Here is a 24,620-nt window from a genome sequence, read left to right on the forward strand (position 1 = left end):
AGTAAAAATGTCAATATCATTTTCCCATCTATTAGCTCACACAATCTTACTATCCATCTATTTAGTTCATATAATCACAAGAAAATGAGATATAAAATTTGTGAATAATATAAATTTACTAAATTATTATTTATTTCGGGTAGCCGCGGGTAAAAATTTTTACCTATGCTTTACCCGCGAGTGAAATTTTATATCCATACCCATACCTGCGATTAAAATTTCATACACATACCCTCAACCGTCGTGTACCCGCACCCGTCGGTAAAATTACCATCCCTAAATACGATTAATCAAGTTAATTGATTTTTTATACATATAATAAACCGAAAAAAATACGATACAAATCCCCTAAAATAATGCAACTTTTCTCCACTACCACAAGTATACATGCTAGCGGCGTTGGCCAAACACAGCCTAGTCATTGGCATTGGGCCCCACGCAAGCCTTGGCCTCTGGGCTCCACAGCCACTGCACCAGGAACTTCCTCCCGTTCCTGCCGTTGAGATTCCAGCTCCTCCCCTGCGCGTCCACCGCCACCCTCCCGGCGTAGCCGCCGCCGCCGCCCGTCCCGTACACCCCCTCGCAGAGGTCGGCGATCTCGGTGGGCGCGGTGGGGTCCTCCCCTGCGTACCAGGCGTTGACGAGCGGGTTGGTGGCGAGCTCGGCCAGCTCGTGCGCGATGACGCTGACCATGCCGTCGACGCCGGCATCGCCGTTGGGGGGCCGCAGCGCCGCCATGCCGCCCCGGGACATGTAGGACGGCAGCGCAAACGGGTACGCGCAGACCTCGGCGCAGCGGCCGCCGCTGTGGCCGACCCAGGCGTAGGGGAGCGTGTGCCCCACGAGCGAGGGGAAGGTGAAGTAGTGGAAGCCGCAGACGGCGCGGCAGAAGTCCTGGACGCCGACGCCGGGCGCCGTGAGGACGAGGTACGCGCCGCCGCGGGCGTCGGCGGGGAGCCGGCCCGCGGCGACGGCGGAGGCGAGCACCCGCTGGATGTCGAGGCGGGAGAGCGCGCGGCCGAGCGAGGCGGACGCGTCGGCGGCCTCGGCCGCGAGCGCGACGCGGCGGGTGACGTTGGCGAGGGTCTGGTCGGCGTAGAGCGCGGCGGTGGCCCACCAGGCGGCGACGGAGGGCGGCGGCGGGGACGGGTCGGAGAGGGAGAGGAGGAAGTCGCGGAGCGGGGCCTGGTGCGCGGGGTCCCAGCGGCCGTACCAGAGCACGTAGAGGCGGAGCGGCGCGGCGGAGAGGACGGGGCCCATGTGGTAGCGGAGGTCCACCAGGTCGGAGCTGCCCTCGTACCGCTTGGACGCGCCGAGGAGCGGGTCGCCGCCGTGAGGGTATGGCGTGGCCGCCATCGCCGTGTGGAGAAGGAAGCCAGGGATCAGCAAGAGGACGGCGGCGGCGTGCGCCATCTCGTCGGCCTGTTGGAGCGCGCGCGGTGGTCGTGCTCGCTGTGCGACTGTGACTGTGCAGGGAGGGGACTAGCGGTGGGCGGGTATTAAAAAAGGACGGAGGGCTAGCGGTGGCGGGAGGCAGGGTGGGCTGGCAACTGGCACCGATGGGATTGGAGAGGTGGGAGCTGGAGCCAGCTGCATGCATGCAATGCCGCTGTTGCTATGAGAGTGAGGCCGGCGCATGGACGCCTGAGATTTTTTGTGGAGTCATGGCCGTGGCATGCCTGAATGAACGAACAATGGCCCGCAGCCGCAGGCTGCCGAGATACGCCTGCGCGAATTCCCTATTGCATATTCGAACGAGAGCTCCCACGAACAAATTAAAACTTGGCGAAATTTTGAATTGTTTCTAAACAAGTTGGGCTGCTTCCGTTGGCTGAAGGGGACGCTGAAGAAGAAGAATGTCTTGTGCGCGCACCTTGTTTAGTGAACCGGGTCCATCTGTGCCGCGTGAACAGCTGCCGCAACAGGGTGATCGCCACTGTCCGGGAAAGCGACGACGACGGAGAGGGGGGCGCGCGCGTCCTCTCGCTCGCTCTGCCCCGAGTCCGATCCAGGCTGTGTTTAGTTCCCTCAAAAACCCCACAAAAACATCACATCTCCATCACATCTCCATCACATCGAAACATTAAATGTAGCAAATGACCCATGTATGGAGTACTAAATGTAGGTAAATAAAAAAACTAATTGCATAGTTTTGATGTACGTTGCGAGACGAATCTTTTGAGTCTAGTTAGGTCATGATAGGACAATATTTACCACAAACAAACGAAACGTGCTACAGTGCGCTACAGTGTGTGATGTGACTTTTCGTATCCCTTTTCACAACATCTAAACACAGCCCCAGTCCAGTGTCCAGAGGTGCGGGACAGCGGCCGGCAGGGGTCCGTACGTACCCACCCTTGCTGGGCATGGACCACGCCCACCCAGGGTTTACCTTCCCGACCGGTCCGGCCAAACCGGAGGAGTCCGGTTTGGCCGGAAACTGGTCGGAACTGGTCAAATTCAAATTTGAATTCAAAAGCCGCCGTGCAATCGGTTCGGACCGGTATACCGGCCGGTTTGACTGGTATCCGGCCAAATTCAATTTTTTTCTTTTTTTTTTAAAATTCAAATGCCCGCAAAGTATACTAAATAAATATTTGTATAATATGTATTAGTCTAAATGAACCCTCTAATCTTTTTTTTACTACTTTTACATTGTATTTGTATACTTTTGTATGCATGTTTTTTTGTTCAACTTCAAATCTCCGCAAACTATACTAAATGAATGAATTTTTGAGAAAATTTGACACCATTAAATTCGTCGCACCTTAAAGTATTTTTAGAAATTTTTTAATTTTTTTTCATTTTTGAATTTAAATTTGAATTTTGAATTTGAGCCGGTTTGATACTAATTCAAACCGGACCGGTTCCTACCGGTTTGGTGAACCCTGCACCCACCACGGAGGTAGTTGGCTGCGTTCATTGCTCCGCTCCGGACGATTGCGCTGCGGCACAGGGGATCCTCCTCCTCCCGTGTCGCGCAGGGGCGCTAGATATTTGCCATGTTGCTCCGTGGTGGTCTGTGCAACCGCGTCTCGTTTTGTTCCAACTCGTCTCGTGTTCCAACAATCCCGTTGCCGAGACCGCGCCGGTCACGACTCACGACGGGGTTTCTATTCATCGCATCCGCGATTTTTGCGGCTCCCATCGCAGAAGTGCTCCTCCCCCACCTCCCGTGCCTTCTCCGGCTCCGGCGCTACTCCGCCGCCCTCCACCACTGCTCCCGCCGCCCTCCGCCGCTCCCGCCTCCTCCGTCGCCGCTCCCGCCGCATCCACCTCTGCCGCCGCTCCGCCGCCTCCGCCGCCGCTCCTCTGCTTCCCCGGCTCTGGCGTTGCTCTCGCCGCCCTCCACAACTGCTCCCGCCGCTGCTTCCCGACCTCCCCGGCTCTAGCGCCGCTCCCGCCGCCCTCACGACCGCTCCGGCCGCCTCCGCCGCTCCCGCCTCCTCCGCCGCCGCTCGCGCTGCCTCCACCTCCGCCGCCGCTTCTGCGACGTGATGCTCAGAAATCGCGCGCGCGCGATGAATAGATCTCCCCGTCACGACGGCCTCGATGCCGGCCGGTGGAGCTAGGACGAACCCGGGTCGGTTTGTAACAACTGCCGACTCCTATCGTCGCTACTCGCTAGCAAACCGCTGAAGCCAGCCATGTGTATATGTATATAACCGGCTGTTTTGCCCGCACTTTGTTGTGCGTTCTATTTTCTGTTTTGGCTCTGACTGTCGCCACCTCTTTCTTCTTCAAAAGGTGTCAAGGTGTGCACCTGCGATCGGCAAGAACGTGATGGCCGATCAAGATCCCATGTATTCTCACATCTCTCTCAATCTAGTCTTCACCCTTTTCTAATGCCTCTTATTTTTTTGATGGAATTTCTATTGCCGTTTTTATATCCAGGTCTGGTGATGACGGCAGTGGAAATGAAGATTGTCTATTTGATGACCCTTTCCTAGAGGATGGGTTTGGTAACTTAACAGAATGGAGGTTGAGCGATCTTAAGAAAGACTTCTTGAAGCACCTAGAGGATGAATCAAGTAGGGCAAGGACAAGAGAAAGGAAACATCCAAAAGAACAGAAGATGAAGCTGCACAATGATCTTATGGAACAATACATGCAGTCAGCCCTAAAGAAATACAACACTGAAGAAAGCATCGATGGGGTTTGTGACCTTTTCTATGTCTTTAATACTAAATTTTCGTTTTTAAAAAATTAATATGCTAACGTGACATAATTTCAGGATTCGGGTTTTGAGTTTGTGAAAGCAATAAAAGAGAGCTTCATTGTTGAAGGAGCGGTCAATTTTTATCGGCATTTTAACTTCACAGCCATGCAAGGCAGCACAATTCACTTATTTTTCGCTGAAGTTATCCCAGATGGAGAGAGTTGTGATGTGTCTTGTTGCAGGCTTCTACAAGATAATGACAATGGTATGATTTGGTTCCAATAGTTATACTCTGATTTTTGCACAATTCTATACCGTAATGAAGCTTTGATCTGTCATCTGTGTGATGAATCTATTTGTTAGTGGAATAAACAACTTTCCAAATGTATGCTTTTATTTGACTTTGTAGTGCTAAATGCTTGAAAATATAAATGGTTGTATACTTGAGTAAGAATAATAGGGACGAGAGCAGAGTTGATATATGTTGTAGCTTCCATGCATGGTGGATCGATGTAACTTGAGATGCATGCATCCATTGTGCTGAGTTGGAACTTAGTAGGGGATTGTGTTGTGGCAGTTGATTTTTTTTTTTTACCACCCAGGCAATGCTGCAGCATTGTTGTTTTGCGAATGACTATTCACTACTTTTTTTTAAGCCAAAGGACATGTTTAGTAGTTTGTGCACTCCATAGCCGTCTAATGTATTGGTATAAATTTCTTCCTTACTGTTTTGTTTAGTTCTTGTGTACTGCCTCTGTTTTCAAATATACATCTAGTGCAAGCTAGCTAGTGGTTTTGACTATTTTGCAGGAAGATGCCTTGGTTGTAAAAATCAAGGTGACCCTGACTTACGGCATCCTGCTTCCGACAATGTCTATGCTGGAGGACATGAGGATAGCGCATTCCCATTTCTTATTGACAGTGATAGTGAGGTACTGCCTATTCAATAAATATTTTGTACCTCCAGTTATTTTGCCGTGTTCTCCCATCTTGAATAACTGATGCTTCGAAATATGAGAATACATTAGAGCACATGTCAACTAATGTACACCACTTCTAAATATTTAGATGATATTGACCATATACCTCTATAAGAGTATAGTATTTCTCAATTTAGGACACTAGTCTATCAACTCGTGCTCCCCGATGGGCTAATTAGAATTAATATAAGAATAAAGTCAATAATTATAATTATATCTCACGCCCTTTGTCATCTATTAAATATTCTAACACATACTCTAAAATATACATTTATCTTTATCTAGTTACAATAATTTTATTTTGCATCACATCTCCATATGTATTCAATATATATAGCTGAACTATTTGTTTGTGAATTGGTATTCTTATTTCTTCCATCATACATGAATATATAGTGACATATATCGTGGGTAGTATTTTTATATAAATAATATATTAATAATGATAGAAATAGTAATTTAGAATTTTATATATTGGTGCACTTTAATATTTTATTATCATTATATAATTTAGATTCAGATTTAGGAGTAATTTAACTTGTAATAATAATGAAATAATTGGATATTTTATAAGCAAATTTAACTTGTAATAATAATGACATAATTGGATATTTTATAAGCAAATTTAGGGGGTATTTATATTACTTTTATAATGGCATAGGTGGGTAATTTATATTAGGGGGTTACTTTAGATTTTTTTATAATAGTAGAAGTGGATAATTTAGGTACATGTTTAGGGAGTTATTTTAGTCTATTTTCATAATGACAGATGTGGGTAATTTATTAGGAAAGATAACGGATCCGATGATTATTATAATTAGAGTTGTTGGATTGATGGCTGGATGTTTCTGATTTTCATGAGAATTTATAGGATTTCTCTATTTTTCTAGAGTGTCCACCTAGGACCCTAGATGACTTCATGTGCCAATTAGTAAGCTTCCAATTAGTAATAGTGAGATTCCAGAATATTTACCCTCTTGTGTTTGATCCCTTCAGGATGACGGTGATTGAGCATGGGAGATTGCCTAGGTTTTAGAAGATTTACTCTGGCCAAGAATCGTTCTGCAATTCTGCAATGCTAGCATCATATTGTACACGTCAAACTTGAGCCGGCCACTTCGGGCACTTTGTGCCTTCCAGCAATGCTGTCATGTTGGAACACTATGTACCTCCCAACAGTTCTTCTATTCTATAGACATGAAATCTGGACAATTTCCACTTCCACCTGTTCTGTTTTTAATTATGTCTAGGTCACTGAGAAACTAGTGAAAATACTGCGAAGGGTGGCCTCGTGGCAAGACGAGCTGCTTGTAAAGTTATAAAGAGAGCCAAACAGAGTTTCACTGGAGTTGAGCGTGGAGCTCTCAGACTCAGATGAGCATGGACTCGCTGTCAGATGAGCGTGTAGTTTGCTGTTGCTGTAATATTCCATTGCGATGACCACTCGATATGCTGGTTAGATCAATGGATGCTTCTGCCGCGTCCTCTTACTCCTATCCTATAACGTTATCTTTGGTTTTGTAGCTATAAACCTAGCTTTCGTATTACATAATACATAATAATAAAAATGTCCTTCTCAGATGATGATGCCTTGAGGAATAATGCCTTCTTGATCCTTTCAGTTCGTGTTGTTTGTTGCGTCATCCTATGCGATGCACAGGTGAAGTGCTAGTCACTCTCAACGCGGTAACACTTGATAAGCTATTTGCAGATTGCAGTTGCTAGTCTTCAGGTTTTTACCCGGTCACAGTCAAGATACCAGCATCTGATTGCATCAGACTTGGCTGAAAAACTCAGCTTGATGTAACCTTGGACAGTTCGTACTTCGTCGGTACATCCATGTTTTCTAGCCAATATGATTTTCACAGCTATTTCTATGCTCAGCTTTATGTTTTTTTTTTGAAAAGAAATGCTCAGCTTTACGTAGATTATAGAACAAAAAAATGCTTTGATCTTCTGGACTGGATTATGATCAATAACTAAAGTTTGAGTCGTTTTCACAGTGCATTTTTCCCGTCTTAGTAACATTGAGAAACCGAAGTTTTTTTCCTTGCCGACAAGGCATATAATTTGTCGAGGCACGAAACTCATGAGAACAAAAGCGATCAAAGAAAAGTTCAAGCCGGCCAATGCAAGGATGATCTTCTTGTCACCACTCACCACTCCCTACGCAACGGTTACAGTAAATACTATAAATACTGAACCCTCGTCCCTTGCGTTCTCGCAACGGCAAGTAAAGGAACGATGAAGGTTTACACCTTATCCTGCTTCCTCCTCAGCACTCTTGCGCTGGCACTGGCAGCACGGCCTGACGCAGGTAGCCTCGATGCAGCCACGATAGCCGTGCAAGAGCTCGATCGTGTTCTGTCTCTGCCGGGGCAGCCGAGGTCCTCGCCTGCATTCAAGCAGTACTCCGGGTACGTCACGACGGATGAGTACCTAGGCAAGGCACTGTTCTACTGGTTCTTCGAGGCCACGGACAAGCCTGACGAGAAGCCACTGGTTCTGTGGCTGAATGGAGGTTACTGACATCCGACTTTTTTCTTTTAAAATAGTGAAAGTTCAGACTCTGTAATTTGAAGATTTTCAAGTGCAATGTGTTCTTGCTTTGTACAGGGCCTGGCTGTTCTTCCATTGGGTTTGGACAATCACAGGAGCTTGGTCCATTCCTGGTGAAGAAAGATGTGCCTGAGCTTGAGCTAAACCCGTATGCTTGGAATCAAGGCATGTCAAAATGGACAGAACTAACCTGTGTCATAGTCTTGTCTTTGACTGTAACAATGGAAGTGTAACTAACTGTCTGATGGTATTTCAGCTGCAAACATGCTGTTCCTGGACTCCCCAGCGGGCGTTGGATTTTCGTACACTAACACGCCCTTTGAAAAAGATCCACCGGGAGACAATTCCACAGGTATATTTCTGACGGATATTTCTGTTCACTGTAAAAGCACAAGAAACATGACCGATTACTGAATCGCTGTCTGCACCTGCTGCAGCACACGGTTCGTACACTTTTCTTGTCAGGTGGTTCCAGAGGTTCCCCCAGCACAAAGCGAAGGAATTCTACATAGCTGGAGAGAGCTACGCAGGTGCAGCTAACTTATCATATCATACTTAACCGAACGATTTCTATTTGCTCGCAGAGGTACCTTCAGGACTTCAGCTCATGCACATTTGGTTGGTTTCACTTGCGTTTCTGCTTTCTAGGACACTACGTTCCCCAGCTCTCAAACGTCATCCTGGAGGAGAACAAGAAGGCCTCCAAGGAAAATTACATCAACTTCAAAGGCATCCTGGTATGCACTGTCTGAGGCTCTGAACCACATAGAAATCCCTAACCTTTTTCTTCAGAAGCAAGATGCATGCTGACCACTAGCATTATTCATCTGCCTGAACACGTGGACCAGATCGGGAACGCCTACATGGACGGGGACACTGACCTCTGGGGCATCGTTGACTCCGCGTGGCACCACGCCATCATCTCGGACAACCTCTACAGCGACTTCAAGAAGAACTGCGACTTCAGCTTGGTCGAGCTGTCCCCGGAGTGCGACGCGGACATCGGCCAGTTCACCGCCCTCTACAAGATCATCGACATCTACAGCTTGTACACCGATCGGTGCGAGCTCGGGTACCCGGATTTCAACACGTCGTCCTCGGCGCAGATCCGGCGGACCGGCAGCGGCCGTGTAAGCGCCCTGAAACTTCATCAGCACCAGCAATAGTGGCAGTCTCTCTCCTTTTTTTTTTCTTTTCAATTTCATCTCAGCATCGTGTGTCTGATTGATCTATGTTTTCCTTTCGTGCTGCGCGTGTGATCAGCTGGATCTTATGAAGATGCCGATGGGGTACGACCCGTGCACGCAGACGTACGCGACCGAGTATTTCAACCGCAAGGATGTGCAGAAGGCTCTGCACGCAGATATCAGAGGCGCGCCGCATCCCTTCTCGCTTTGCCGGTATTTGTTAACGCAGAGGCTTTACCTGGATTCAGAAGCATGTTTTATGGTGACAGCTCGTAATGAATCTATTTTCTTTCTTTCAGTAACTCGATCAACAACGCATGGAAAGACTCCGACCTGACAGTCGTTCCAGTAGTCAAGAAGCTGGTGGAGGCAGGGCTCCGGATATGGATTTTCAGGTAAAATATCTCTGCATCTGAAACACAACCCTGAATGGTGTTTATTAGCCAGTGCAAAGCACTTGTCAGGAACATTATCAGGGCCGAACCTGACTTTTTATTGGCCCGGTTTGGAACAAAAATGGAGATCCCATTTCACCATAAAAATATAAGATGATATTGAAAAACTCATTGTCATTAACGAATCTCACACTAAGTTTAAAATACAAAAGAGAGATATCTCTAGATCATTTAAATTAAAACAATTTGTTCTTACAATTCTATATGCAAAAATCAGTGATGATAATGTCAATTTCCTCTCTATCAGACATCTGCTCTCTATGTAAACATGCAACTGGTTTTGTTGGCACTTGTGATTTGACAAGTTGTTAGCATAGTAATTTTTAGGGGTCTCTAATTTTTGGAGGTCAGGTGCGGTCGCCCCGTCAGCACTGGCCCTGAACATGATCTACATCCGCTGTGGTTTAAATCTATCTTGTTCTTTTGTGATGAGCAGCGGCGACACGGACGCAAGGATCCCTACGACGTCAACCCGGTACACGCTGAAGAAGCTCGGCCTGCCCATCAAAGCGCCCTGGTCGCCGTGGTTTCATCGCAAGCAGGTAAAAATAACGCTCGCAGATCCTCTGAACGGGTCTGCGCTTCGCAACTTGAAAGGGACAAGATGAAATTTGCTATAAAAAAACGAAAGTGACAAGATGAAAAGTTTGCGAAAAAACGATTCAACTTCACTGTCTCAACTCTCAACACATAATTGCAAACTGTGGTACGTTGCTGCTGTTCTGATCCGGCGTCGTGTCGTTGTGCTGTTGTAGGTTGGCGGCTGGAGCGTGGTGTACGACGGCCTGACATTTGTCACCGTGAGAGGGGCCGGCCACATGGTCCCGTCCACGCAGCCTGCGCAAGCGCTCGAGCTCTTCAGGCACTTCCTGGCCAACACCAACCTGCCCTCCAAGCCGTTCTAGAAAATGTTACTGGTCGTTTTCGAACACGTACGCTCCTGAATAAACATACATCGTCCGTGCATGCCCGCATGGATATCGTGAAGATTGAAATTTCTGTAATGTACACCGTCTCTCTGTGTTCTTGGAAATTGGAATGAAACAGTGCTGTGATCGTTTGCCTTGAAAAGAAAGTGACGGTGATTCTTGGTTTTATTTAAATATTTTTTCTTTTTTCAGTCATTCGAACACGACCACCGTCCAAAATTTTACCAAGAAGAGCTGTCACGTAAACGTCACTGACACGCCCAATGGTTAAAGTAGAATATAAACCTGTTACAAAGAACGGAAGACGCGAATCTATTTATTATTTTATTATTTGGCAAATAAATGGAGCCTCCACATTCACTCTCAATGTCTAGAAATTTCCATATTAATCAGAGAAAAAAATAAAAAAAAACACCCACTACTGCCATTACGAAAAAATAGTCTAAAATACTCATATATATGTTTATAAATTACCCACAAGTGGCATTAAAATATATTTCTATTTATAAATACTAGGGAAGATGTCCGTGCCACATGCATGTATTTAATTTTTCTTCTACCAAACAATGATGTTATTTATTTTCTTTCAAAAAATAATACACATCTTTCTTTTTCTTTCATAAAACAATGATATCAATTAATATCCTTTCAAAACCATCAAGCAACAATGCCATTTATTTTTCTTCTAAAAATAATACACATTTTTCTTTTCCTTCCATAAACAATGATGTCAATTATTATCCTTTCAAAAGAAAAAATAACATGAATTATGGGTTAACATATGTGCAAAGGAAAGTATGTCTATACTAAAGGAAAGTAATACGTTAATACATATTTTTTTTCTTCCATAAACAATGATGTCAATTATTATCCTTCCAAAAGAAAAAATAACGTGAATTATGAGTCAATGTATGTGCAAAGAAAAGTAATATGTGGGTATAAGAGGTTGTTATAGAAAATTATTGGTGTAAAAAGTAATATGATTTTGGTGGAAAACATTGACGAAATCAATCTCCCCCTCCCTTTCGTCAAACTTTTTGGCCTGACAAGTGGGGCCTCTGTGAGGGGTACGGTGGGCCTAATCTTGGTAAGAAAGGGTTTCAGTTGTTTCAACTTTTTATAGATAGATAGATAAATCTATCCATCGTTTTGCATATCAAGCTATATATTGTGCATACATATAGGATACTAGCTGCACAAACAATTGACAAGTTTTACCACATGTATATCTTATTATATTACTAAAATCCCAAATACACCTTCACAATTATATTATTATTAGTTAAAATAAACAAGATAATTTTAGAATTTGTACTATATTAGACTACCACCTAGCCTGCAGTGATCATGATGAGAGGGTGGCCAAAGTTTGGCCAGCGAAGAGGATCACAGAGTTGGAGGCTATGACCAAGAGTAAGCGCCGCGCCGCAAGCTTCTTCATCCTCCATGCAGTTTGGAGATTGTCCATCACCCTACTACCTACTGGTGATGTCTGAACGTGCATGCCCGCAGACCCAATGCAAGCACAAGGCCACTGCACGTCTAACCTAATTCTTTTTTGCAATCTTCCTACATACCTGTCCTTGCCAAGGGAGGATCCTTGACATTACTCCAAAGGTTTGTACCAACATTGCTACAAGGCACTACCGCACCTCACAATTAACACCACAAGCTCAAAAAAATTAACACCACAAGTAGATCAGGAACCAGGATAATATCGATCAGGTCATGATTGGTATATTAAGCTCATCAGGTTTGAACATGAACATATGTTGCTAAAATTCTAAACAGAATCTTGTACTCTGCAATGTGGAGATTTGTTGGCTTCCAAAAATCAAGAAACTGGATCGATTGTTCCCCAACAGAAACTAGGCCATGGAGGCATGGCACCATGCAACAGACGACGGAATTAAACATAGTAGCAACAGACGACCAAGAGGACCATAAAGTAGGGAAGCTAGCAAAAGAATAACTTATTCAGTTGAACTGAGCAGTGGGTAGCATTACTGCAAGGGCTGGCAGATAAGAAACATGTTACTACTACTATGGCTGTCACACCCGATTTTTATAAAAAAACCGAATGCATAACTATATGTATGCCAGGATCAAATTCTATACACATAGTGATAGCATAATGGCAAAATGAACAACAATGTCACGTAAAAGAAACTTACAACGATTAAAAGGTCTATCAGAGATACACAGCTTCTACTGGAAACGACAGCTCCATACTTCACAGGCAATCGACCGGGGGTTGCATGCGCCTAGAACTCAGCAACATCTTCAACAAACTTCAAGGAGCTTTCTCTTCTCTGAGCAGTGTGGTAATAGCAAGGGTGAGCACATATCGTACTCAGCAAGTATATTAGAAAATAAATGACATGCAAGGCTAAATCAAGGAATAACGCTGGTTGAATAAGCGGTAAGAATTTTAATAACAGTTGAACATTAACAGCCTATTTACTAATCATGTATAAATCATCCCACATTTATGAAGAAGAAGTAGATATCTGAGTAAACAAATAATCTTGGAACATTAAATAACTAAGTTGAAGCAATGATTTCAATTAAGTAGACATGTGAGGGTTCGAGCCGCTCATGACCGTGAGCACGGCTGATATATCAGTTTTCACTCTGTAGAGGTTGTACACTTTCCCCACAAGTCGTGTTACCCGTCACGTGGTGCTGATCAGGCACACTCACCACACTTTCTTAGGTATGGCTGCATGGGTACACTACGAGGCATTTACAAAGACTCTCTAACCAGTAGTAGCCCGCTAAGGTTTCAGCCGCTAGGCGAGTGCACCCTCTCCAGAGCGAGCGTACCCTATAGGCGTACCAAAATCCCTCTGGCAGGCCGAGTACCCCTCTTGAACCTAGTCCCCCCTCTTGCGCCTTTCGGTAAGCTACTAACAAGTTAGAGACATCTAATTAATCAGCTAAGACCAGAGCCATATAGTTCTTGTGGTTACGCTATTTTCCCGGGTTGTTCTTCATGGTTGATTTTAATCAAGTTCACCAATTCATCATATTGTTCCAAAAGATATAAAGTATAGAGTCACGTCTCATGTATCATTATTGTAACAACCCATAACCATTATTCAGCAACTAAGCAAACTACCAAAAATTTTTTATAAAAGTAACCCGGCTATTCAAGGACAAGGATGAACAATAAGGATATAGGTAACCCATCAATTTAATGCATGCAAGATTATAATAAATAAATGTCATTGGGACGAAACATGATCAAGAAATATACTTGTCTTAAATCCTTATAGTAACTGCTCAGAGTCTTCAACTCTTATTCTTGCATCTTTTCATCTTTCGATCTCTCGAACTGTGCACTTTTCTAATTGCAACAACCATCAGCACACATACAAAAAATAAGCAAACAAGCACAACTAAAAACATAGCACTAAACAGAAGAAAGCACAAAGAAGCGCACTAAAGAAGAGGCCTCGAAGGTACGACAATGAGAGCGCAAGAAACACCAAAAATGAAGCCACGGTTGAACAGACACAGCTATCGAAAATTTATATTATAACAGAAAAGAAAAGCTATAAGCTGGATTTATTTTACTTAAGAAAACACATGTAAAAGGATATATCTAATTAGCTCAATTTAATTTATATTCGTAAACACGAGGTAAACTTAATCATATTTTATTTATCAAGTTCTAATATAAATTAAATCAGTTCACTATTTAACTAGCTAATAAAAGACATATAAGAGCAACTAGCGTAAAACTTTATGATCCGTGGTTCGAACTAAACAAGTTATTTAAAAAACACATTTATATTGGTATTAATTAATTTGTCATTAGTTATGAAAACCGATGTACAACTCTAATTAGCTTTTAATTAGAAAATCTAGCTAGTTGAAATAGATATTAATCAAATTGATTCTAAATTTATTTTAAAATAGGAACTACGACGACACTAATAACTCTAGCTCTCGCTTGCTAAAACAAAACAAAGGTAACGCAAAGCTTAAAAGTATCTGGCCATGGCGTGCAGGGCTCCCGGTGGTTTTCCTTGCCGGCATTTGGGGGGCATGGGAGGCCATGGTGAGTAGGGGAAACGAGAAAGGAGCACGAGGGGATTCTGTTTGAGGGACTCACCGGCGTCGGGGATGCTCGGGATGGCCGGAATCGAAGCCGGAAGGGGCGCCGGTGGTTAAGTTATGGGCGTGCAGACTTGGTGTCGATGCAGGGTGTAGCAGCATCATGATCTGGCGACCAAATCTGTGCAGCGCTGGGTGCAGCCCGTAGGGCATCTGCAAGGGCGTTGCGGAAGGAGGCAACGGCAGCTGCAGGGGCTCAGGCGTTGGTGGAGGGCGATGCAGCGGGCGTTGGCAGTATAGATGGCCATGCAGCCCGAGCCCGTTAGCTTGGCACGGGCCCCGGTTTTTTGGCCCGGCACGGGGCCGGTTTTTTGGCCTGGCCCATTGTCCTACGGGCCCGGGTAAGCACGGCCCGGGGGAGCAGTACGGGCCTGGGCCGCTCACCAGGCCCGTGGCACAGTACGGGCACGACCCGCTCCAATGGTCGGCCCGGTGGCGGCCCGTTGACCCCCCCAACGGTCGCCTCGCGCCGGCCCAGCCCAAACCCCCCCTCCCCGGCCCGGCGCCATATAAGAGGGAGCCCCCCCTCCAAACTCTAAACCTAACCGGCCACTCCACTTCCACTCGCCGCTCTCCGCCTCTCCGCCTCCCTCTCGCTCTCGGTCTCTTGTCTGGAGACTGCTCGGCCGCCGCTCTACTCCGACCGTGCCCGGCTCCGGTGACCGTGACCTCGCCGCCGCTCCTCCACCTCGCCTCAATCTAACTAACCCCTTTGTCCTCCCATCTCTCCCTTCCTCTCCTCTGTCCTCTCTTTCTCGCCGAACTATGTGAGTTAGTGTACTGTCCTCCTCCGCTGCTCGCCGTCGATTCTTATTTCTAATCGGTGCTTGTCTCGTCTCCTCTGGGTTTCCCTCGTCCTCTCCGGCACCGGGCTCCGGTGGTAGCACAGGTATGCCATCAAACCCTAAACCCTAACCTTAGATCTGCTAACCCTAACCATAGATCTGCTAAACCTAAGCCTAGATCTACTCACCCTAACCCTAGATCTCTAACTTTTCTTTCTGTTGCTTTGCAGGTCGGTGTCTGATGCCGAGTCTTCGTCTTCTGGCGTAGACATGGCCAGGCGCCACCAGCGTGCACCGTTGAGGAACGGTGCTGGAGGACAGGGTCGGCCGTCCGGCCCGTCCGAGCTTGGGGTCGCCATGGCCGGGGCGGATGAGTACCCCCTCAACGGCTTTGACTCCCAAGCTGAGGACGAGGACCTAGAAATCGAGGATGATGACGACGTCCGTGAGGATGCTGCGGCGCTGTTCGGCATTGATGTCGGTGATGACGGCGTTCCGAACAACAACGTCATCGATGTCGATGCCGGCGACAGTGGAGGAGCCGTAGCCGAGCCGGCCGGGTGCTACTCCATGGACACCCAAGGTACCACTACTTCTGGTAAGCGTAAATCTAGTGTCTAGGCTGATTTTAAGGAGGTTATGTTAAATGATGTTAGAGTTGCTGCTGTCTGTAACATGTGTGGTAAGCGATTGTCTGCTAGATCTTCTGCTGGTACTAGCCATTTGATTAGACACCAGTCTTCTTGTAGGAAAAAATATGATCATGCTCAAAGGGTCTAGTCTAGGCTAGCTCTGAATCGTGATAGCTTTTATAGCTGGGTCTATAATCCTACTGTAGCTCGTACTGAGTTGTGCCGGTTGATTGCTAGATTGGACCTTCCATTAGGCATAGGTGAGACATAGGCCTGGGAGGATTACATTACTCGTGCTCATAACCCTCGGTTTGCTAAGGTTTCTAGATAGAGCACCACTAGAGATCTTGGTAAACTGTTTGCTGATCGCCGTGATGTGCTTATGAAATCTGTCTTGCCTGCTGCTTCTTCTATTTCTTTAACTTCAGACATTTGGTCTGGTAATGCTAAGAAGGACTATATTAGTGTGGTTGCTCATTATGTGAATGCTGATTGGGAGTTGCAGAAAAGGGTTATTGAGTTTAGACTGATTGAGGTTAAACATTCTGGTGGAAACATTGCTGATAGGGTTGGTAGTGTGGTTGAAGAGCTTGGTTTGATTGATAAGATCTTTGTTGTCACTCTAGACAATACTTCTTCTAATACTAAGGCTATGGAGACTTTGACACCTATGTTCTTTGGTTACTTGGATTCTGATTCTGATCCTGCACCTAAACCTTCTGGTCCTCATAAGCGTAAGTATTATCTTGTGCATCAACGTTGTGCCTGTCATATCATTAATCTGATTGTAAAATCTGAACCGAAGAGGTTGAAACCTGTTACTGAGGATTTTAGAACTGCAATTAATTCCTTGAACTCATCTAATCAAAGAATTGCAATGTTTAAAGAATATTGTAATGCTAAGGGTGTTAGACCTAGAAAGTTTGGCTTGGACATGGATGTTAGATGGAATTCCACTTATCTTATGCTTAAACACTTGATTCCATACAAGGATATCTTTTCTGTGTTCATTAATTCACATTATGGTTCAAAACTGTTGACTAGAAACCATTGGTATGTTGCTGAAAAGGTAATGGAATTCCTGCAACTCTTCTATGATTCAACTGTAGTCTTATATGGTGTTTATTATCCCACAAGTCTATTTGTTTTGCACCATATTTTAGAGATTGCTTCACATTTACATGCTGCTGACCTTAGAAACATTGTTGGTCCAATGAAACTTAAATTTCTTAAATATTGGGAGGATATTCCAATGCTATATTCATATGCTTTCATTCTTGATCCTAGAACTAAGATGAAAGGATTTTATAATGTTCTGCAATTGCTATCTGAAAGTACTGGAGCCTCTTACAGTTTATATTATGCTGAAGTCAAATCTGAATTGTATAAACTGTTTACAAAATATGAGACTAAGTTTGGTGCAGCAAGATCTCAAAGGGTTCCACAACCATCAGCTCATTCAGGTAAGAAGAAGCAAGCATGGGCAAAGATTTTTGGAGAACAAGCTGGTTCAAGTGTTGTTGGTCCTCCCCCTACCTCTTCCTCCTCATCTGGTGGTGCTGTTAGTGAGCTCACATCATTGTGTCACTGCTTATGATGATGATTTTGACTTAATTCTCTGGTGGCATGACCATAAGCTAACCTATCCAATCCTATCTATAATAGCTAGAGATATCATGTCAGTTCCTGTATCTACTGTCTCTTCCGAGTCTTGTTTCAGTTTGACTGGCAGGATCCTTGAAGGGCGGCGGCGGTGCCTGTCACCAGAGAATGTGGAGATGCTCACCTGCATCAAAGACTGGGAGCTAGGAGCAAGAAGGGAACAACATGAAGCTGAGGACATAGAGCTTGAGGAGGCATTCTAGAATCTCTTCCTTGATGAAGAAGAAGCCACTAGTGGTGGTGGAGAAGCTGTGAGCTGAGAGACTTAAGAGTTTGAGAGACTGAGAGTTACCTTTCGGCTTTTGCTGTGAGATGTGAGTGACTATTTGAACTCATTTGGGTGGCCATTTGAACTATGCCACTATGGACTGTAATGATTAACTTAATTAAGACTTTCTGAGCTGGCCGCACTCTTTTTTTCTTTCTAGGGTTTCTTACAAGGGTGAGTTTTACCTAGAAAAGTTTTTAATGAGCCAGCATTGCACATCAGCGCATTTTGGTTATCTCTTTGTGTTGTCTTCTCCATTTCTGTTGATCTGTTCATCTGTTCTTGGAGTCTTGGAGACTTGGAGTCTTGTACTCAATTGTCACATAAACTTATGTGTACTTGTGTGTTTGTGAACTCAACTGAATGTCTGAACTGAGAACCTGTGTATTTGTGAACTGAATTGAATGTCTGATTAGTGATTTCTGAATTGGGAACTCAATTGTGAGTTATTTTGAGGTCTATTGAGGGTACCGGGCCGTGGGCTGGCACGGCCCGAAAAGTGGGCCGTGCTAAACGGGCTGGCCCGGCACGAAAAACGGCCCATAGTGTCGTGTCTGGGCCGAAGGCCAGGCATGAAGCCCGTAGCGGCACGACCCGGTAGGCTCGCCGGCCCGTGGCAGCCCGTCCAGTACCGGGCCGTGCCGGCCCGAGGTTGTGCCGGGCCGGGCCGGGCTGGCCCGTTGGCCATCTATAGTTGGCAGCTTCTGCTCCCCTTGCCGACGACGCGCTAGACTGCGAGGGAGGGAGAACGTGAGCAGTAGGGACGTCGAATCAGAGAAGGGGCTGCCGGGAGTCTTGGCCTCACGTTGGTGCCCCGGCGACTTGAGCGGCGGCACTTGGCTTCAGCGAACGGCGGCGCACAGGGGCAAGCAAAAAGAGTCGGCGCTGCTGGTCATCGCACGCAAGGGGTGGCGCAGGTGCAGGGTTTGGCCAAGAGGAGGTCGTGCTGTAGAGTTGTTGGCCTTGTCATCACGAGCGCAAGGGCACAACAGCAGCTGGGCTTGTCGGGCAGGAATTTGGCCCACGAAGGAAAAGGAAAAAAGAACAAATAAGAGAAGGAATTAGAGGAGAAAAGATAAAGAATTCAATTCTAGAAAATTCTAGAATGAACTCTCTGAGATGGTTTGGGCCATGGGAAGTCCAAATAAAATACTTGAATCTTAAGAAAAAGTATTCTAGAACCTTCCAATAATGGATTTAGCTTCAGGGAAAAGTGAGAATAAATGATAGAGAATTCTGAAAAATTCTCAAAATATTCAAAAAATGGATAAATATATCGAAAAGATGTTCACATCCAAAATTGAAATTTTAGGGTGTGACAATGACTAGCAAATGATAGTAGCTAGGATCGCGGAGATAGGCAGTCGTGACAGGATTATGGCTATGCGCTTGTCATGCGGCCTCGTCACTGACAAAGAAAGATATAGGCAAAAGGAGTCACCACTGTACTAGCAGCAGAAAAAGACTCTTCATTACTGAATCAAGTAGCATGTGATGAGAAAGATTTAAGTTTATGAATAATAATTAGATAAAAAATACAAAATATATTTTGAATATCAATACTAGTCGCGCAAATGCGCGGGTCACCTCACTAGTTATTTTATAGGCTAGGATCCTGCTATAGATATTTTTGATATGTTCCTTTTTTATTTTATTTGATCAAAGTCATCCTAAATCTCGTGGTCGTCTCTTGGAAGACGATTCTACTGCAGTACTGCAGAGGAACTCGCTCCCACTGGCAGCAGTGGAGATGATACTGAGAGAGTCCCACTAACATCTGAACCCAGTGTGGTCAGACTCACGCATCAGCTCACTAACATAAGGCTATCTGCACTCGTCGTCCTCTATATCCATACTCTAAAAAAAATATTCTGTTCTAGTCATCAAAATTCTCTTCTCTATTTTCAGTTTGGCTGCACTCGTTCATCCTTCATATCTCCCTCTATATCAACTACCAGCCTGTGGGGTTCACACGTCATATTATTTTTTCATTTTTTACCAACCGAACCCTCTCTCTCTCCCATTCTCTCTCTCCCCGACCAATCCCCCTCGCCGGCCCTCTGCTCTCCTTCCTCGCCGGCACATGGCCCTCAGCACCTCCCTCCCTCGCTGGCGGCCGGCCCTCCACCCCTCCCTACCTCGCCGGCGAGGCCAGGCCGGGCAGCCGCGCCGCGAGGCCGGCTGCTCCCTTCGTCCACCGTTGGGGCTCCGGCGCGAGGCGGCGGCAGCACCTCCTCTTCCTTGGGCTTCACCGCGGCCGGGAGTTGCAACTACAGGTGGGGGGCGGGGGCCGCGCCGCGAGGTGAGGCCGCGACGCAAGGTGAAGGCGCGGCTCGCGACGGCCATGGCGAGGCGGCGTGGGTCCATGGCGCTCGTGGCCGCATCCTCTTCCTCATCGCTGCGGCCTTCCTCCCTCCCCGCCCGGCCTCTGCGCGCGACGCGGCCCTCCTCCCTCCTCTGCCCGGCCTCCTCCGTCCATCTCCCTCGCCGGCGCGCCCTCCTCCGGCCATGCACCGCCGCCAGCTCGCCTCGCCATCCCCGGCGGCAGCTCTGGGCGGCACGGGGCGGCGGAGGTCTTCTCGGGAGCTCGCGGAGGCCGGCGGGGCACCCCAGCGTGCGGCGCTCCGCCCAGGCGGAGCCCCTCCCCACTTCTCGTCGTGGCAGCGGGCAGGTGGCCGGCACGCGCGGCCGTCGTGTGCGAGTTGCGGTGGGTTCGTCAGGGGCGAGCTGCAGCGGCGAGCAAGTCGGGCAGCCGGCGGCGACAGCAACAGTGGCGGCGGGTGCGGCCGCCAATGCGCGGGCGAGCGCGGCCGCGCGCGGAGCGAGGGTGGGGCAGGATGGCGCGAGGTGGATGGCGATTCGGCCTCGAGTTGTCTTCCCCACGGCCGGCTCCTCCCTCCGCGGTTCCTCATCCCGGCCGGAGGTGCAGCTCCTCCGGATAGCGGACGCCAGTGCGCACGCGCCGTCGAGGCCTCCGCGATGCTTCCCTCCCTTTCTCTCACTCCCGGCCGGCACCTTCCTCCGCGTGAGCTTGGAAAGGACGGCGGCCATGGCGGAGTAGGCCATGCCCCGGAGGAGCAGGGCAGAGACCGGATCTGCGATGGGCTCGGCTCGTCCCCGCATAACGGCGGCGCGCGGGCCGGCGAGCGCGCGGGACGGCGAGCAATGTCTCCGCGTGCTCCGCAGCTCCCCTGCTCGCCTCCTCAGCAGCGGGCGCGGTGGTCCGTCTCCTCCCCAGCGGCGGCGCGGGGCTGGGCGGAGCGGTGGCAGAGGAGGAGCGCGTGGTGGTTGGGAATGGCGCGCGTGGCATCGTGCGGAGGCAAGGTGGGGTCGGCGCGGCGCGTTGTGTTGCGGAGAAACACCATCACGATAGATTTGGAGAAAACGCACCCCTTTCGCAAGCGTAGCGGACCCTTTGCAGTACGCCGCTGCAGCGAAATTTTCGCTATCCGCATCCTGGAGGACGCAGTTGCGTACGCCGCTGCGGATAGCCTGATGCGTGAATCTGACCACACTGGGTTCAGATGTCAGTGGGACTCTCTCCGTATCGTCTCCACTGCTGCCACTAGGGCTGGAAACGAGCCGAGCCGAGCTGAGCTCGGCTCGGCTCGGTTTGGCTCGGCAAGTGAACGAGCCGAGCTCGGCTCGGCTCGCTATTTTTGCGAGCCAGAAAATCAGGCTCGGCTCGGCTCGGTGGAGGCTCGCGAGCCGGCTCGAGCCGGCTCGCGAGCCACACTAAACAATGTGAACTAAACTCAAAATAAATTAATTTACTTTTTTTTAATGATAACAATAATTATGTGGCATATATTTCTTATGTACATACAAATTGCTATGTTATGTGTATAAATATTAATTTATACCACTAAAGATGAAGAATTAATTCATCAATCATCGTGAAATTATTCTTAAACTGTATTGGGTCGAGCTCGCGAGCCGGCTCGGCTCGGCTCGCTATTTTTGCGAGCCAAAAAATCTGGCTCGGCTCGGCTCGTTTGAGGCTCGCGAGCTGCTCCGAGCCGAGCCGAGCCGTTCCAAGCCCGAGCCGAGCTACGAGCCACGAGCTATTTTTCCAGCCCTAGCTGCCACCGCCAAGGGCCAAGCAGCGCCCACCACATGTCCCTTGGTTCGGGGACGGCGGCGCAGCACAGGCGAGGCAAGGGCCAGCTAAGAGCATGGCTAACGGTTTAGCCAGCAGCCGGCGGAATGCAACAGGCACGTCATATTGAGCTTTCAACGCAACCAATCAGTATAATGAATTGGCTATTAGGTTAGCTGAGATAGTCCTTGCATTTAATAAGAGCAAGCACTTAATGTAGGCATGCTAATGCAATCTAATTGGAGGGGAGGAAGAATTGCAAACATAATTGCCAACCACAGGCTGGGAGCGGATGATTCCACCATGGGTCTGCCGCTTCGAGCGAGCGACTCACAAGCCGCTCATTCTGCGTTTCTCAATCCTCCAACTCAGATTGAGCTGACGTGGTGGGCAGGATTCCCCGGCTGAATGGATTCGTTATACTTGCTCTAAGCGGTGCCACGCTAGCGTAAGGGAACCGGAAGAGCGCGGCAGCGAGTGGGCAGACGTTCATTGTTTTGTTTTATGTATGTATGTCTGCACAAGTTATGAACTTATTATTCTTTGGTATAATTTATAAATCCAATATTGCCTATGGAAAAATAACACCATCCAGATGGTAATAACCTTGGCTTCCATTTCTTTTTAAAAATTTGCTCCAATCTATATACGTTTTTCATTAAAGAAAAAGCTCAAATTACTTCTCTCAAATATGGACACAGTCCGAATAACCCCTAAACTATCTCTTGGTTCAGTTTGGCCCCTTAACTATGTCATTTGATTTAATTTACCTCCTAATACAATTTATCCTTTTATTTTTTGAATGAATTTATCCTTTTTTATTTCTTCACATACAAGTAGAATCTTAATTTAAGATTTTTCATAGTTGTAGTGGGCATCAAAATATGTGTCGAAAAAAGCTAATATGATTTTTCATCAATATTTTTTCAATATTTTTTTATCATAAGAGTTAATTTATTATTAAATATTATGTTGTCAGTACCACGAGAACAAGGTCCCCCTAGCCCGGACAAATCGAGATCAAGTGGGCCAAAAGGCCTTTCTAGCCCACCAAGAGCAATGGGCTAGGGCAAAGCACTAACACAAGGTCCCTCCTTGAGGGCCCAAGACCGGTTAAGGCCACGCACTTTCCAAGGTCCGGACAATCCCTTTGTGGAGGACTCGTCTGACGACGCATTTAATGCGCCCGCCCCGCTGCTACCAGACGAGGCCAGAGGTTGGCGCGCCTTCCCCGCAAACCAACATGATTACGGGAGAGGCATGCTTACAGGCGGCGCTGTGACCAAGCTAGGGGCAGCCCCCTCCCAGGTCATGTCGCACCATCTTGCAATGGATGGTGGGGTGGCCCCACCACTGTGGCTTCACATCATGTCAAACGGGCATGACAACACCATGAGGTTGTACATGGGAAGGACCCGGGGTGACGTAAAAGATCCTGGGGTGATGGAAGGACCCCAGAACATCCCAAGATCCCTTGCAGAGAGCAATCTGGGCTGCGGCAGACCTTGGCCCACAGAACAGGATCCTGTCCTGCGGATAGGTGCCACTTGTAGGACGATATGCCCTATTGGGAGCCGCACTCGCACCAAAGCCGGTAAACCTATCCCTGAGCCCATGGGGAAGGCTATAAATAGGATACATGGGCAATATGTACATGGGTCGGATCCCATCTGATTCAACTCAACTGAAGATAACCACCAGCACCACACATGAAGCAGGGTGTTACGCTCTTTAAGCATCCCGAACCTGTCTAAATCTCTTTGCCTCCCTAGCTCGCATGGATTAGATCCTGCTGCGTGATACACCACTGGCTGAATCTCTAAATGGGGGTTCCCATGAATCCCTGCTCGCGGCACTCACCCATCGTTGCATATCCTATCAAATAACGAAGAAAAATTCTTGATATATTTTTCTTATAACATTCACTATCATCTTCAAAATTTTAACTCAAGATCTCGTTGTGCAAGGATAAATAAAAATATTATTCTTATTAAGATGTAAATTGGATCAAATTATATAGTTTAGGAAGTAAATTGAACTAAGAAATAGTTTAGGGCGTTATCTGAACTTTGACGATGCTTGAGAGGAGCAATATGAATTTTTTTCCTTCCATTAAAAGGCCTGGTTTGTGCACAAATTTGATGTCTACTTTGGAAATAATTAAGTGGATCAAGTTAGCTTCTACATTTTTTTTCAGGCGTGGAAGACCGCCTAGAAATATCTAATCCCAAAAAATATTGCAGGCTGCCATCCACCCGTCACTCTAGTTCACAGGTCTTAGTAAATACGGGCATCAACATATCAGTCTCTATGCTCAAGTGTTGCAAAATATAAAAGTTCATATCCATACAATAACCGTGTGCATCGGTACTTGTATAATCAAATGTGCATGCATCTTCAAAGCAAGTATTATGATGTGCTTATATCTCTCTCATAAGAAGGCTCAATGCTGAGGTGGAGGAGAGAAGAGGAAAAAAAAGTGAGCTGTAAGTTTGCAGCCAGTTTCAACATAAGAATCAAGGAACTTTGTGAGAGAAACAAGTGAGCCATATATTAATGGTGAAGAAACCACTATATAAATAGTCTGAGAGATGGGCTGTAAATTTTTTTACAGCCAGCAGAAGATTATATTATTAGCCTTACAGTCAGAACCATGTCGCAATAAAGTACGCATGCCTTGGTACTTATGCAATCAAAGGTGCAGCAGGCATCTTGAGAAGCATGTTGCTTGCAAAGTGTGCATGCCTCCTACAAGTAGTTAGCACACATGCTCTCCTAAATGC

General features: G+C 46.9%; 3 protein-coding genes across 3 annotated transcripts; 2 read left to right on the forward strand and 1 right to left on the reverse strand.

Annotated features, from left to right (window-relative positions):
- Positions 1–196: 196 nt before the first annotated feature.
- Positions 197–1,570, reverse strand: LOC120693099 (protein EXORDIUM-like 5). Its single transcript, XM_039976502.1, has one exon. The coding sequence runs from the start codon at positions 1,411–1,413 to the stop codon at positions 415–417; it is 999 nt and encodes a 332-aa protein (XP_039832436.1). The 5' UTR covers positions 1,414–1,570; the 3' UTR covers positions 197–414.
- Positions 1,571–3,063: 1,493 nt separating this feature from the next.
- LOC120692136 lies at positions 3,064–6,582 on the forward strand. The gene is made up of 6 exons (XM_039975370.1): positions 3,064–3,657; positions 3,748–3,803; positions 3,895–4,156; positions 4,235–4,424; positions 4,970–5,091; positions 6,136–6,582. Exons 2-6 carry the CDS (start codon positions 3,784–3,786, stop codon positions 6,148–6,150), a joined length of 609 nt encoding a protein of 202 aa, XP_039831304.1. The 5' UTR covers positions 3,064–3,657; positions 3,748–3,783; the 3' UTR covers positions 6,151–6,582.
- An 801-nt stretch (positions 6,583–7,383) lies between these two features.
- LOC120692695 (serine carboxypeptidase-like 34) lies at positions 7,384–10,301 on the forward strand. Its single transcript, XM_039976069.1, is given in 10 exon segments — positions 7,384–7,660; positions 7,756–7,846; positions 7,955–8,050; positions 8,164–8,228; positions 8,347–8,435; positions 8,547–8,828; positions 8,962–9,098; positions 9,185–9,280; positions 9,777–9,882; positions 10,096–10,301. Coding segments are annotated over 10 exon segments (1,389 nt in total). The 3' UTR covers positions 10,246–10,301.
- Positions 10,302–24,620: the final 14,319 nt, after the last annotated feature.

The sequence above is a fragment of the Panicum virgatum genome, chromosome 9N (assembly GCF_016808335.1).
Source record: "Panicum virgatum strain AP13 chromosome 9N, P.virgatum_v5, whole genome shotgun sequence".
NCBI lineage: Eukaryota > Viridiplantae > Streptophyta > Magnoliopsida > Poales > Poaceae > Panicum > Panicum virgatum.

Coding starts and splice junctions, on each gene's coding strand:
- LOC120693099 (XM_039976502.1), bottom strand. CDS start 1,413: ATGGCGCACGCCGCCGCCGTCCTCTTGCTGATCCCTGGCTTCCTTCTC.
- LOC120692136 (XM_039975370.1), top strand. CDS start 3,784: ATGGCCGATCAAGATCCCAT. Junction 3,804..3,894: donor ATGGCCGATCAAGATCCCAT/GTATTCTCACAT, acceptor TTTTATATCCAG/GTCTGGTGATGACGGCAGTG. Junction 4,425..4,969: donor TCTACAAGATAATGACAATG/GTATGATTTGGT, acceptor ACTATTTTGCAG/GAAGATGCCTTGGTTGTAAA.